This window comes from Pelecanus crispus, chromosome 10 (assembly GCF_030463565.1).
Source record: "Pelecanus crispus isolate bPelCri1 chromosome 10, bPelCri1.pri, whole genome shotgun sequence".
NCBI classification, from domain to species: domain Eukaryota; kingdom Metazoa; phylum Chordata; class Aves; order Pelecaniformes; family Pelecanidae; genus Pelecanus; species Pelecanus crispus.
This window is the reverse complement of record NC_134652.1, coordinates 33,712,664-33,727,772: the sequence shown is the minus strand read 5'-3', so window position 1 is coordinate 33,727,772 and position 15,109 is coordinate 33,712,664. Positions and strand designations below refer to the sequence as shown.

At 36.9% G+C, this 15,109-nt stretch overlaps 1 protein-coding gene across 1 annotated transcript in view; it reads right to left on the bottom strand.

The window, feature by feature from the left end:
• Positions 1 to 3,243: 3,243 nt before the first annotated feature.
• Positions 3,244 to 15,109, bottom strand: part of BICC1 (BicC family RNA binding protein 1) — a 111,955-nt gene continuing 100,089 nt past the window's right edge. The window contains exons 15-21 of the mRNA XM_075717809.1: positions 14,864 to 15,029; positions 13,407 to 13,446; positions 12,597 to 12,751; positions 10,066 to 10,222; positions 7,355 to 7,515; positions 4,969 to 5,068; positions 3,244 to 3,374 (exon numbers count right to left, since the gene is read on the bottom strand). Of these exons, the coding sequence (XP_075573924.1) occupies positions 3,244 to 3,374; positions 4,969 to 5,068; positions 7,355 to 7,515; positions 10,066 to 10,222; positions 12,597 to 12,751; positions 13,407 to 13,446; positions 14,864 to 15,029 (910 nt within the window). The remainder of the gene's footprint in view (positions 3,375 to 4,968; positions 5,069 to 7,354; positions 7,516 to 10,065; positions 10,223 to 12,596; positions 12,752 to 13,406; positions 13,447 to 14,863; positions 15,030 to 15,109) is intronic.

Below are 15,109 nucleotides of genomic sequence, written 5' to 3'. Positions count from 1 at the left end.
ACTGGTTGTGTGGCCAGCATCCCAAATAAAGAATATCTATTTTTTTTTTTTTTCCACTTTACACCGGAAGTCATAGTATAATGACCATCATGAAAGAGTACGTACAACTGTCCTGCTAACCACACTAACACATGTGTAGTCATTAAAATGGGAAGACCAAAGAAAGAATAAAACTCATGTAAGAGAGAGCATTAAAACCTGCTAGGAATTGAACCTGAGATAATTTAACTCCTTTCATATTCATTTTTAAGGAGAGGTATCTCAAAAAAAAACCCAAACAAAACAAAACAGTCTCATTTAAAAGCCAGACAAACACATTGTATGTGATATAAAAAGAATAGTAAAACACACAGAGCATTAGCATGTGAAAGAGCAATTATGTCAAATACTGCTTTTTATATTTTATTAACAAGCAAGCATCCCTGGAACCGGGTCTATATAAAAAATACTTCATTAACCAATCAGAATACAAGGGAGTTATAGAAATTTATTTTATGCAACATTGATTAGTTTTGAAAATTCCCATTTTTAACGTTTTAATTTCATCTTTTATTTTAAAAAAAAAAAATCACTAAAAGGACACAACCCACAAAAATACAATCTGTATCTGCTCTATATTTACAGATAACTGGTCACTATTAAGGCACAGATTTAAAACTAACATTTTTATGTAGCAAGTCAAATATTTGTGCATAATATAACACTAACAATACGGTACGCTGTACTGTCATATTCCCTTTGTGGAATCAAAATAAGTGAGAAATTTTTTTCTTCCAGTGTGTTCTTTTTTTAATGTGAAGCCCTATTGAAAAATAATGTTGTTAATGGGACATTCTTCACTTTGGTGTAGATGATATAAGCACTGCTCAGCAAAAGACCACATCAACTTAACACTGTAATAAAATCAGTTTCTGAGTATAGTACTGTCTAGACACATAGTATGTACTTATGAAAGACTAAAAGTCTAGGAGTGTAAAGGTTTTTTGATGCTTTTAAGTTTAGGCAAAATAAGCAAGAAGGGGTTGCAGAAAATTCTGTACAAGGTGTTGCTGAATACTTATTTAATTAAAAATACTTTATAAAATTAACATGACTGAATACAGTTTGATTTGCAAACACTGGTCTTGCAAATGCAAACATTTAAATGACAGCTTATCTGTAAGCACATAAGAAGTCCATTAGAATGGAACTATCTACATGCTTAGAAGTAAGGACAAGTGTAAATAGTTCTAGCGTTAGAAGTTGTGGCTTCCACAAGGCTTTCCATGAAGTTGCTCTTGCCCGTGTAACGTACATACACACAAATATCTCAGATACGTGGATACTGACTTTTGGCATTTGAGCACAGTAACATTGATGTGAACAACTGTGTGTGTACAAGATGCAGTTTTATCCATTCAGATCTCTAGTACAATATTTAAACCACAGGAAGCTAAATGCTACTTGATCTACAGGGGAGGTCACCCAGCTATACACCATTAAGTAGATATGGCTGAAACAAGTACTGAGCAGTTATTTCTTGCTAACCGCAACAAGACTTCATATTATTGCTTGATCATCTATGCCCTCAAGTAACAGTTTCTTTAAATTCCCTTTGTGTGTGCAAATTTCTCTATACGTCATTTTGTATTGTCACCTTAAAAGAAAGAATTATCCACGGAAAGTGTCAAAACTATTTCTCACCCATTTTTGCATAAAAACCAACTACTGTAAATGTTATTCTAATGCCTTCTGTTAAGAGCACTTGACAGTGGTTTATGTCCATCTCAAAAGGCTTGTACACTGAACATAAATAATACATTACAGTAGAGGTAATTCACAATATTTCTTATGGGAATGCTTTTCAACAAATTAATGCTTGGAAACTTCATATTGCATTGCAGAAAGAGGCACTTTATGAATTCCTTCATTGTATCAGAACCCTTCATAAACCCATAACAAGACATCTGTAAAAACAGAGGAATAATATTGCCAAATTATTTGGACTTTCACAGTATAAGACAGCAATAGTTAGCTCTAGCCACTTATTATATGGACTCTTTCTGTTGAACATAACTTGTTTCAGAAATAGTTCATCTCCAGAGTTTTAAACACTTCTGCAGCTGACAATTACAGATCTAGATTGAACAAAACAGATGCTATTACACCTACTTTATGTAGGTCACTTAATTGCTGCATGCATAGTCATGTAAGTAATATGCGTCATTTATTAAATGGCAACAGTGCTGTCTTGTCAAATTAGATTAGTTGTCTGCTTAATCAAACTGACAGCCCAGAGCTCTAGTTTGACAAATGCCTTTCATTCTCTACCATAAATCTGCAGTAGATCAGTTTAATCTGTTACGTATTGTAGGTGTATAGAATCTAAAAATAAAAGTCTGATATAAATAAGTGTCCTTTAGTGGCAGGGTACTAAAAATAGCCCTTTGCTTTGAGACAACCATTAAAAACAGTTTTAGCGTAACAGGCAGCAGTTAAATATGATGACTGCAAAGGGTTAATATTGCAAGGTCCATTTTGGTCTTTCATTGCATCTGTTACAGTGAGTGAGGATTACTGCAAGCAGCGTTAGACTGCTTCATAAGAGCGTAATAGGACTGGTCCACTACCAAGTGGCTTGATGTTGGAACAATCTCTTTAGATAACTACCGGGGAGACAGAGAGAGGGAAAAAATCTGCATAAGAACCAGTTTCTAGTACCATTATAGTGAGATGTGACTTAATGCAGGAACACCTGAAAAAAATTTGATTAGTGCCAATATAAAAATCGATATGGAAATGAAAGAGAGAAATAAATTTCCACAGGACAAGAAATCAGAACATGTAAAGTGCAGAAAGACCTCAATAATTATTTTAAGCAGTACCAGAAAAATCCATCTTGATAAAACCAAAATCTATGCTCTCTGGCATCCCAGCTCTTCATTCTTCCTTCATTCAACAAAGTAAAAATTCAGTGCATACATTATAGTTATAGGTAATAAAATACTAAACAAAGAACCCTATATTATTATTATTGCAAATTCTGTCCAATCTACACGAGTAAAACGTAACCCACATTTGGTGTTTGGAAAGACGACAGACAAAACGTGTTCTTTTTTTGTTTTTTGGCACAGTATCGTGCAGACAAAATGCTTTGGTCCTTGACACCCAAACTCCCAAAGTGCAGAGGGTGGTGTGCAGTGAAGGCTGTCCACAGGATTGCCATGTCCATCTTTACAGCTGACTTTGAGCCACAACTTACTGCTACCAGCGACCACTGACACTAGCAATGTCCGAATGATACTGACGCGGCAGTCTTCCACTAGCTCCACCTTCCAGGAATGAGGCGCGTATGTTTGATGGGTCAAAGAGCTTTCTTCGGTTTTTATTCAATTCTGTAAAGGGCACACACAAAAAAGAAAATCTCTCATCAGAAATTAATTTTAGTATTTTGAACTAAACCAAAAGCTAAACTTCTATTTAAGCAAACATAACATTTTAGACAGAACAGTATGAACTGAAAATGTCTGCGAGGTACTCGTTCAATTGAACAGTTCAACAGGATAGTAACAGTGCCAGGTTAAGACTCAGAAAGGCTGGCTTGGGATGCAGGCATCTATTTGGTGCAGTTCTTAATTGGCACTGATACACTGTGCAGTAGATAACATTTTGCAATATTGATTTAGATCCAATTGACAAGGCTAACACACTTCAAAAAGGTTCTGCTATAACGCTCAAAGGCTGCAATCTTCTGGAAGGTACATGCACACAGAACGTACGGCTGCAGCACAACCATGCAATGTAAACTGAGATGACAGAAAAGCCTGTTAGCAACTTGATCATTTCTCAATGCACGATTCTTTATTTCAAACACAACACTGAAGCAATATTTTAATAAGGATTTTTAGAAAAAACAGATGCTCACCTCTCATTCAAACAGGCACCCTAAGCTTGTATTAGCAAATGCTCATCCAAAATGTTTTTCCTTTCCCCACTTTTCTATTCTTGTAAACAAACTCTATGATAGATACAAATCACTGAAAGTTTACATAGGTTTTCATGACTGCTATTGAACTAAGTACATTGCATTTTTACCCTCTTTATGCCACCATTTTAAATTCATAGAAAACATTCACTAATGTCATCAGCAGGAGAGACGCATTGGGGAGAAGAGTGATCTAGTGTCACAATGAAGCATTTGAAGAAAACCCTTCCTCTGATACAGATTCATTGCCTAGAAAATGTACTATGAAATCTCATGCTTTTTATTACAATTAGAAAAAAATCTAGTCAGGCATCTTACAACGCATTGTAAGAAATTATATTTGGCCTTCATCTTTCTACATGTAGGGTACAAGACAACCTTTTAATTAAAGTGGGCTGGAAAATATCCAAATAAGAGCTACATGTTTCTTTTCAAACTTACACATTTTGCAGAAACAACTGGCCTTGGGGGGGGGGGTGTGTGTGTGTGTGTGTGTGTGTGTGTGTGTGTGAGAACAACAACCAAAAAAACCAGACCAGAACCAAAGCCCCCCAAAACCCAGGCAGTTTTTCCCAGTAGGATGATTGCTCTGCTAATCAATAAAGTGGAGGACAGGGAAACAAAAGCCTGAAAATGCCAGTTCCGACCAGTATGTAGTGCTGTTCAGACTCCGCAGAGCCGATAATCCCAGAGCTTCTAGGACCCACAGTTTTGGGGCATAAAACAAAGTTCAGAGTCTGCTGTGAAACAGACTTTCTACCAAGCTCCAACTTTACAAGGGGACACAGGAATATGCAACTGAAATCTTACTCTGTAATGAGAAACCTCTATCAAGCCTGGTTTTAAGTGCCTTCTGATGAGGAGCAAGCCAATATAACCTCTGTGGACTAGATTCTTAATTTTCAGTCTTTACAAGATCCTTTTCTCAACTATAAACACACAACTCAAATGAGAAGAATACAAACAATACTTAAAATCAACAAATGATAATCTGTGTTATTTACCCGAGATTGCAAGCAGCATTTTTCTTCTGGCACCAAAAGTGGTAATTCCTAACTCTTTCAAATCTTGATCAGTAAGAGTAAGGAATGTCTGCAGATCAATCTAGAGTAAAAAGAAATAGGAAAATTATGCAAAACAAGTCTCTCCCCAAAAGTATTAAGCCGTAAATGTGGTTCAGAATAGCTTCACAATTTTTTTTCCCTACTGCATTTTACAGTTATTCTGCCAACCTATTCTTTGCATGTAAACATCGATCATTGCTTTCCAATGGCTTCTTCACACAGTTGCTCAATTTGCTACTCTGCATTTCTGACAGATAAAGAGAAACTAAGAAGCGAACAGTTTTAGCAAAGCACAGATCAATTAATCTTATTTATTTGTGACTCTTGGGATTTTGAGTATTTACCACAATTGCTACAACGTACTTGGGAACAGCCAGGTATATATGTCTGTAGATATGGTAGGTGCCTCAGACTATAGCAGGTTAGCAGAGGATGATTGCCCAACTACTGGTGATGCACTTGAGTTAAAGCACTGAGTATTTCATGGCATTCCAAAGTGTGCGCAACCATGTGCGCTTGTGGTTTTTTTGCTCCCAATACAATTCACAGAAACGTAGTGGAAAATTGTTTAGTTTTCACTCTGGGCAAACTACTTGGCTCATCTCACACCTAATCAGCAATTCCAGGTAAGAAACACCAAAACAAAACCCCACCTGTCAAACAAAAGCCATCTTTAGTGTTAGAAACCAACAGAGCCATCTCTTCTTTTTAGGAGAGTGACTAACAGGAAAAGATTAATGACTGCATAATATGACTACTATGGAACATGCAGGGGAGTACAGAGGAGATAAACCTGAGGAACTGTACACGGAATTAACTGAGGCACAGCTGGATTTATTCGCTCAGACTGATGATTGACCTTGCCACTTTCAGACTGGTTGCAGGCAAACCCTGGTGTCTATCCCATACCTGCCAGTGCTTTGCAATCCAAAAAGAGTTCATTAGCTCAGGTGCAGCCAGTTCCTAAGCGCTTTTGTGCAGTACTGCACAGGAGTAAAATTCTCCCTCAGCGCTTAAGCAGCATGAGTAGAGACAGACAAGAAATGCTGGCAGGAAATGCACCAGATCCAGCCGCCCCTGGGCTGAGCCAGCAGCAAGACACTTCAGTGGACTCAGGACGATTCTGTGCGTGCATACACGAGTGACTTGGCGCACAGAAGAAGGTATAAATTTGCCTCATGTCTGCCCTTGGAATAGTGAAGTACACACTTCAGTGTGCCCCTGGCGAGTGCAGCTTTTCTCTTGTGGAAGCAAATCTGAGGCTCTGGCATATCAGAGCAACTCGTGCAACATGAATGGAAGGTCCTCTTGGAGTTTGTTCTTCATGAACACACACACGGTTCTCTTAACGACATGGTGGTCTGTGCAAAAACCCACTTTGTATGGTCTATTAGGAGAAAATACACAGGTGCAAATCCAAGACCAGCAGCTGGTGGAGACCTCACTGCTGATGAAGTTGCGAAACAGACATGTGGGTCCAGAACACAGGAAGATGCCAAATCCAGCTATGGTCCTTCCCCTGTACCACAGGAGGTACTGACACAACCCACATGGACGTCTGTCTTGCTCCCTAGTACACCCAATTCCAGTGGTGTGACACATACAACTACAGTGCTTTCAGGATAAGCTCAGGGGCTCTGTGTCTAAGCCAGTAAGTCTTGCAGCTGGGCTCACTGTAGTTTTGTGACACAGTTAAATCTGTCATCAGAATAAACTATCTGCAGATAACCAAGTTGACTCTATCTATATAGTATTTTACGGATATGAAATACTACCACTTGGACTAAACTGAGACTAGTTGGTGTGGAGGTGGCAAGCTCACAGAGATGACTGACCATATCTCCCTGTTGGGAGTGGATCAAAGGGAGTCAACTGACAGACAGAGGAAGAGGAGAGGGATGAGTACATGTGACTCCAGCACCAGCTGAGACAAGACGTTGCTACTGAGTACAGACTGGATTTCCATAACCTATACATAAAGTTGACCGAAAGTTATTCAATTCTAGTTAGCATCCTAGTTTACAAGTAGGACCCAAGGTTTAAACTTCCTTAAATGAAAAAACACCCAACCAAACCCCCCAAAACACCCAACACCCTAGTTTAATTCTTTGTTAAGTATAAATCAAAGGTGCAGGACAAAATAGTACTCATGTCCAGGCTGGCTATCTGGAAATTGAAAGACATAGGATACAGCTTTGAAAGAAGAACTCACAAAAATCCTGTCACAAAGTGAGACTTCTTAGTGGCTTTGGTCAAGAGACAGAACTACAACTATTGCTGGAAAACATGCTACAAACACAAAGGTGTCTTTCAAAGGAATACTAACCTCTTGCTGTTGGAATACGTCTGTGTATTTGCCCAAACCAAGTTTGCTGAACAGCTCAGGCAGATCAGATCCCTTGAACAAACTGTTCAGGTTACAGCCATTGCTTCCTGTCAGCGAGGAAATGCAGTCCATGTAATTACTGCTACTGAGATAGTGTTCAGCTGAAAGGGAAGTAGTACACTTTTTAGTCACATCACAGAAGTGCAACATTTTCTGTCATATCAACATTGTATTCAATTAGATCATTAAATTAAACAAACTATTGAAATCTATTATTCAGCAAAAAAAGCCTCTCGGTGGTCTGAGACAATGAACAGCACAACGCAAAGTTTTTGTTAATTAAGTTCCAGTGTGTGTTTTCTATAGAAAAAAAAAAATTGCCTCATGTGAACTGTTACATGCATACAAGTCAGGAACTTATACAGGGGAAAGAGCTGCAAGATCCCATTGCTTTTCCTCCTCTTCAGCCCTCTCCTTTTCTCCAGTGAATATTTTGGAAAACATCATCGCACACAAATGCAACCAGCCCCTTTTGGTCTGGATGGAGAGAAAACCATGCTGAAGCAATTCCTGGTAAAGGATCTACCTAGTAGTCACATGATTTGGCTATTATTTTAGTACAATACAGACAAAAAATAAATGCAATAGTTTTATAAAAGACTAAAACTAGAAATACACTCCCTACACAATTTTAAATTACATTCCTAAAAGGTATACCTTTTAAAAATGTTTCCAGTGTGAGGTTCTTAAAAAAACCTCAAGAAAACAGATTTAGCAGTGCAATCCCTTTCCTCTGTGTGTGCATACTGATAGTATGTAATCACATAGTTCATAATTATTTTTCCTCATGCTGCATAAGAAAAGGATAGTTCCCAGGGAGTGCATCAGGCACTTGTGTAAAAGGGGCCATTGTGAGTGCTCTCTCCCTTGTTACAGACACAGGAAAGAATAACAGTGAATACATAAGAAGCTTGCAGGAGGTAAAGAATACTTTCCCAGGTGAGTAAAATTAAGATTGCCCCAGAGACTTATACTATGGCTTCCACTATAGAATGCCAATAGGATGTGAAAACCACCATTTTTCACAACTGGCTACGCTACATTTCCTATTTTCTGGGCACAGACTAGTTAGAAGCATTTGGATTTACAGAGTTTGGAGAATTTCTATCGACCTCAGCTCCATTTTGGAAAAGAGTTTTAAAATACAGTAAACTGTTCAGTGTTGAAAATGTGAACATTAAGTTTGACAAACAAAGCAACAACTAAGTTGATGTTTTAGACTTTAAAAGGTCTTCAATTTCTTCATTATCAGAGTAAGATAGCACTAAAAATACCCAAACAGAAATTTATGATCCTACACTCAGGGCAGATAATGCAAGATCATGTACTGAAAACAGAGTATTAAGAAATACTTCTTACTGGTGCCGTCAGGAAGCATTATCTTAAAGAAGGAATTCAACACTACTATGCAATTGTGTCAATGAAGACTTGCGTTTTAGTACTCTGGCACCTATTCATTCAGGTAAATACATTTTTCCAGCCCGCTGATAACTATTTCTTTTGTCCCTCCACACATTTCATTCTCTGGGAAAGCTACAGCTGCTATAGAAGAGGTTCCCCCACTACCAATGTATTTACATTTCTAATTTTTTTCTAGTGCATATATAAATACATTTTTAATCCTTACTTTGATTAACCTAGAGCTTCCATTTTTGTTCAATTAACTTGGAAACATCAATAGCTTGATTTCAAAGATAAACTTTTCATCTTTTTTGTTCTATGAGTACTTACAATATGGTATGCAGCCATTCACAGCTGAACTAATGTGCTTTTTAAAATCATAAATAACTACAAGTACAGCAACCATGAATATTTTCTCTAATTGAAGCTATCATTTCTTCTGATGTCCAACTTTTACTATCTGTGTACTTTGCAGTTAATCTGGGATTTAGGTTTTATTCACCTTTATAAGAAATATGAAACAAAAAAGTAAAAACAGCCATAGTAGTTATTTCCCCATGATGCAGTTAGTTAGTACGGACCAGTATTCTCTACCTCCATTTTTCACTCTTCGGAAAGGGGTATATTAAGTTATTAAAAAAAAAAAGAAATTAAGTTTCAAAGAGTTCAACTGAAGTAAAATTTTGATTTGTAAGTTCTAAACTTTGGTTAAAAAGTAATTACAAAATTTACAGCCTGTATCCACAGAAACCAGTGTTTAAAATCATGTGCTAGGCCATGCCAAACATATGGCTAGTCTTATTTTATCACCATAAAGAGAATCATGCTTTAAAATTCAAGATCAGCACAGATTATGACTTCTCCACCAGCAAGCAAATAACCCAATAAAGACCTGGCTGTTGTTCTTGCATCAATAACAGAGAAGAATGATAGTAGTCTAGAAATAAGCTTTCATATAGGTCTGTTTTCAGTACACCTTTAAAATCCCTTCCAAGACAGAAAAGAGCTTTCAGCAAGAATGTCCTGCATTTAAAAAATTTCCTTATAAGTTTTCCTTTTGGACCATTATTCATATATCACATTACACAATCTTGCATATGCTTTCAATTTGTAAAATAAGTTTACTTTACAGGTGCTGGTAATTTAAATCCCTAGGGATGTCAGGAAACATTTATATTAAAATAAATATTCATTGATATCAATATGATTTTTTTTAAAAAAAAAAAATCAGATCTTAAGGAATTATTAACCTGATTTATTTTGTTTCCTTTTGGGGCTGCCAAGTGAGGAGACAAATTCATTATGAGCTGTGGGTCCAAGCCCATTACGGTCTCTCCAGTTATCAGATTCACTGCCACTTCCCAGGTGCTCCCGACTGTTGGACCGTGAGAGAGACATCGATGAACCCTGTAAATCAAAAAAAGAAAGTTTGGGCAGAAAACAGAAGTTTCATTGTGACTCAGATGTTTTCTTTGAAGCAGCTCAGTTAAAAAAAAAAAACCAAAACAAAAATAGCTTTTAATGCCTGCAAACATTCTTTTGGCAGTTGATCAATAGTCAAATAATTGCAAACCGGACACAAAAACAGCAGGTGTGCTTAAAACATATGCAGATTACAGATTTTAAGCAGAAGTTATTTAAAGACCATGCTTCAAAATAAATTGCTCAGTATTTCCAAGTTTGTTTCCAAAATGTTCCATGGTATCAAATTCCCACACAAATCCTAGACAAAGCAGCCTATTGACTATATCTCTTCACGGGGAAGGAAACATAACAGAACATCAACCTGAAGATAAGCACATCAAGTTCACAATACTTGGCAACAATATGGTACACAATACAACAGCAATTCTGCAATGGTTTGTGAATTTGCAGATTTTTTTTTAAAATAGATTTTCATATTGCTGTAAAGTACTAATTATCAACTCTCATCACTGTGGGTCAAAATGTTCCAAAATAAGGCATCAGTATTCCCAGAAAGCAGTAGGTAACTATGGAATTGGGTGGGGATGTACTCAAAAAAAAAAAGGATGGACATTACTGATACCTTACTCTTACATGAACTAAAAATTATGGAACCAAATGAACAATTTAATTCAATACACATGCATCAAATTCCAACTGAAAAGCGTAATTTAGGAGGCAGCAATCTTTTCTACTATTCAGGAAAATTGACACAACTGAAGAAAAACAGGCTAAAGCTCCTTGTCATTGGCAAAATCAGGAAGGCGTAAGCCATGTTTAGTATGACTCAACAAATGAAATAAGACAGGAATTGACTTCAAGTCTTACAGAAAAGCAAGAAGAGACAGACTCTTGACATTATGTTAGATCATAGTGATGGCTAAGAGTTGTGAAGTAAAAATAAAAGACATCATCCAACATTTCTGGAAAACTGAATGCACAGTAAAATATCACAGTGAAGATGAAATATGTTTGGTGAGCTTATTTTACAAATTAGTTTCCCAGACATTAGACTCTAATACCACTCCTATATCTGTTCAAAGACTTTAGCACATGACCCTCAAACATGCATATGTATGAAGAAGTGTGGTGGCACTGCCTCTAATACCAATGATGTTGAAGACTGCTAAATAGAAGAAGGATACAAGAAATCCAAGTTTTTTAGCTTCCCCAGATGTTTCCACAATAGCTCATACCAAATAATGAAAACAGGATTCCTAACACACTATCATTTCACTGGAAAGAGCTAAGCCTGTGGTTTGCACACGGGCAGACCCTGAGTGACTAAGACACAGCGTTCTTGGTTAGAATGACATGCCTGCTTAGAGACTTTTAGCAGTGATCATAGTTTGGGGGAAAACCCCATGCTAGCTCAACCAGTATAGAAAAGTATGTAAAAAAAAAAAAAATCACAGATTTTGGTTGTAGCTTTTTCTCTCCTCCTAGTTACTACTGCAAGCTCATTACATCTATCCAAACCTATTACACGTAGTTGAATGACACAAAAAGTTTACATGTCAAGTAGGGAACACCAAGGCACATTTTTACCACGGTTGAATACTTCTTTTGCACTGAAAGATAGGTATATCCTAGAGAAAAGCTGTCTGAAGTCCCAGTCCTGAAAAAACATACCATTTACATTTTACATAACTAGGACAAAAATGAAGAAAAAGGTGTCTCTGCAGAAGTTGAGAAAGATTACAGCAAAGAAACACGCTAAAAAGCAACTTCAGAACGCCTTTGAAAAGAAAGGAACATAAATTCCCTGCAAGATTCCCATGGTGGGACTCTGAAGAGACTTGCTGGATCCTATGGCTGCAATCTCCCTGGGAAATTTCTGGGGCCAGTGAATAGTGCAAACGGAGCAAGCTCTTCCACTTCTACAGCTTTGTCATCAGAACAGAAGATGACCTGCAGCCATTTCTTGTTCTAACATTTTGCTCCACCATGCAGTGATTCACATTATATAGTTTACCTGCTATATACACATTGTTTTAATTAGGTTACAAAATTTCTACCTCTTGTCTACTACTATTGAGACATTTGGTCCCATAAGTTGTTTTAAGTTTTTTTAAACAAATATATTTTCAGGAGCAGACTTCTATAAAGCTAAGTTTGTGTGTTAGGCTGAATGTATTCCATATGCCTTAATATTTATGTAAGAAACATTTTTGACAATAAAAAAAGTATTTAGAACCCTAAGAGGAAAGCTAAGTCTAATCTGCAAGACTTCTTTTTACAAAAGTTACAGGCATTTCTCAAGAGAAACAAGTGTATCATTCACTAAAAATAAAGTTTCCATTATAGTTTTTTATACCTCGTATGTAGTTGTCATAGATGGCTTGTAGGATACATGATTTGCTCTTCTGAGTTCCTTGATAGTTTCTGCAGGCATAGATTTAGAGAACCCCAGACCACTCCATGTATTTGTTGGAGTTCTCACTTCCGTTACAACTGGCTTCTTTAACATAGCTGAAGAAAATACAGCAACAAATTAGTAAAGGTACTGAGATGATAACCCTGAAGTCATGTATGCTAACAGACTTCAACCCACCAACAGGTAAATTCTAAACACCTCCACTTGCTACGCAGTTTGAATCCTGCCCTTCCTTAAGGCTATTTACTCTGTCACAAGATAGTTAACCCCCACAGGGCTTTGGCAAGGAAGCCAAAAGAACCATATCCATTTCAAAAAGGTGGTTTCTGGTTTTCTTTTGGTGTGGGGGTATTTGATTTATTTTTAACAGGGTCAAAGATATGGTTAAGTCCCTTATCAATTTTGAAACTTAATTTACCCCTGAAATAAGGAGCAACTGTGTCAATGACAAACATCTTAAAGTTTAATTTTCATTCAAATAAAATCAAGTATTACAGCTGTGAGGTCTCCGAAAACAACATGGGTCATTTGATATGGATATACTCAGAGAATATCACATCTGCAAGTTGTTTATACTGTTTTTTGTACTATGCTGATATTAAGAAATTTTTGGAACATGAAATCTAGTATACAAAAGTTTCACTATCAGCTTTAAATTTGATTAAAAATCAGATTACAAAACTGAAACTCCAGAAAATTCTTTCAGCTGTGTACTAACAAACTTTTCAGAAGTCACTTTTATCCGCATACCTTTGGTTGCCAGTAGCTTCTTCTGTTCATAGTCAAATGCCTAAAAATTAAACATGCAGAAGATAGCTTAATTGCCATTCTAACTAAATGTCATTCCAGTACTCAGCTCTTTGTAAAAACAAAGGTTTTGAAAGTGGCCAGTGAATACAACTAGGAGAAACCTGAAGTACTGCACAACAATTTGACAGTAGTTCAATTAGAGCCTTAGTTACTTAAAGTGTTCACTCAAACATAGACAACAAAGATTTTAAATAACTATCTGATATCCACTTGAGTGAGGCTGCAACAATATTTACAAGCTGTTTAGGCAGAATTTTTCTTTAATTCTTTTTTTAATAAGACATTTTTTCAAGCATAGTTTTTCTTCCTCAATCATCTGTTCTTTAGCATTTAAAACATTCCTGAACAGTACAAAAAAGATAATATATTATCTTAGACAGCAAATCTGTGCACCACAGATGTGTTCAATAATTTTCTTTCAAGTTTAGTTCTTCTCCATGCACTCATCTTCTGAAAAGAACCTAAGTTTTGAAAGAATTAAAAAAACCCTTGTATTTCCACTACCTATGACAATGGAATATTTGAAGCTTAAATACCCCTGGTTAAGTGAGTTACACTTCTTTCAATTATGGATTAGCAAGTTTAAACATACACATAAAACTACAAAAATGCAGTATCTAGCCTGAAGCGTTAAATTCACTACTTGAAGTAACTAGAGCTGTGATAAGGAAAAGGGCTGCAAAACACTAACCTTAATCTTGTTGCACTACTCCATGCAGTCTAGTTAAGCCCACGCCGATAGATCTATACTGAAAATTACTCTGTTACTACTGCTTGCCAAACACAAAGGGGTCTCTCTCTTTGGGGAGATTTGCAATAACATGGACGTGGTTTATAGCTTAACTAAGCCTAGCACTATACAAGTAGGAACAGTACAAGAAAAAAAAAGGAGTATATGTACAGATCTGTATTTGTAAAGCAAAACCAGTGTAGTTACTCTAGTAAATCCCCCTGTACTTGAACCTGAAGCTGTAGGAAAAAAACCAACCCTCTGCTGACACTGCTTATGAGAAGTTGTAAAATGGCTTTTGTATATATCATTCTCTCTTCTCAAAGCAATGATATAAGTTGGGGTTTTTGGGGTGGTAGGTTTTTTTTTTTTTTTTTTTTTAAACACACAAATGATGCTTGTGTAGACTAATAGAGCCATGCAATTTATTCTGTACTTAAATTTTTCCTATTCAACAGAAGCCTAAGGACTTTTTTGTCTTCAAGACTTTTAGTTGACAACCCACTCTTTAGTTGAAAGAGTTAACAACTTTGCTGGGAAATGCTTTTACTGAAATGGTAATGGCAAGTCAGTCTGCTGGTCAACAGTCACCTTCGAATTCCATGGTAATGTCACTTTGCAATTACCAACTATTGCACTAGATTTGAGTTTATTCAGGGAAACATACCTGCATATTTACATATGACGGCTGTGGAGCTAGACGTGCTCTCTCAGAGTTCTGCTGGGCAGCTGCTGCTCGCTCTGCTGCCCGTTCACTTCCAGGAGCCTTTTTATCAGCCATGGGACTTTCAGAAGCACTTAACTCTGCGTCTGAGAGCAGCCTCTCTGCGGTACTGCAGGAGCAAAGTCGGTATTAACTCCAGTCTTCTTTTTCACAAGCAGTGAACATTCAATGCAATTTTGATAATTGAGC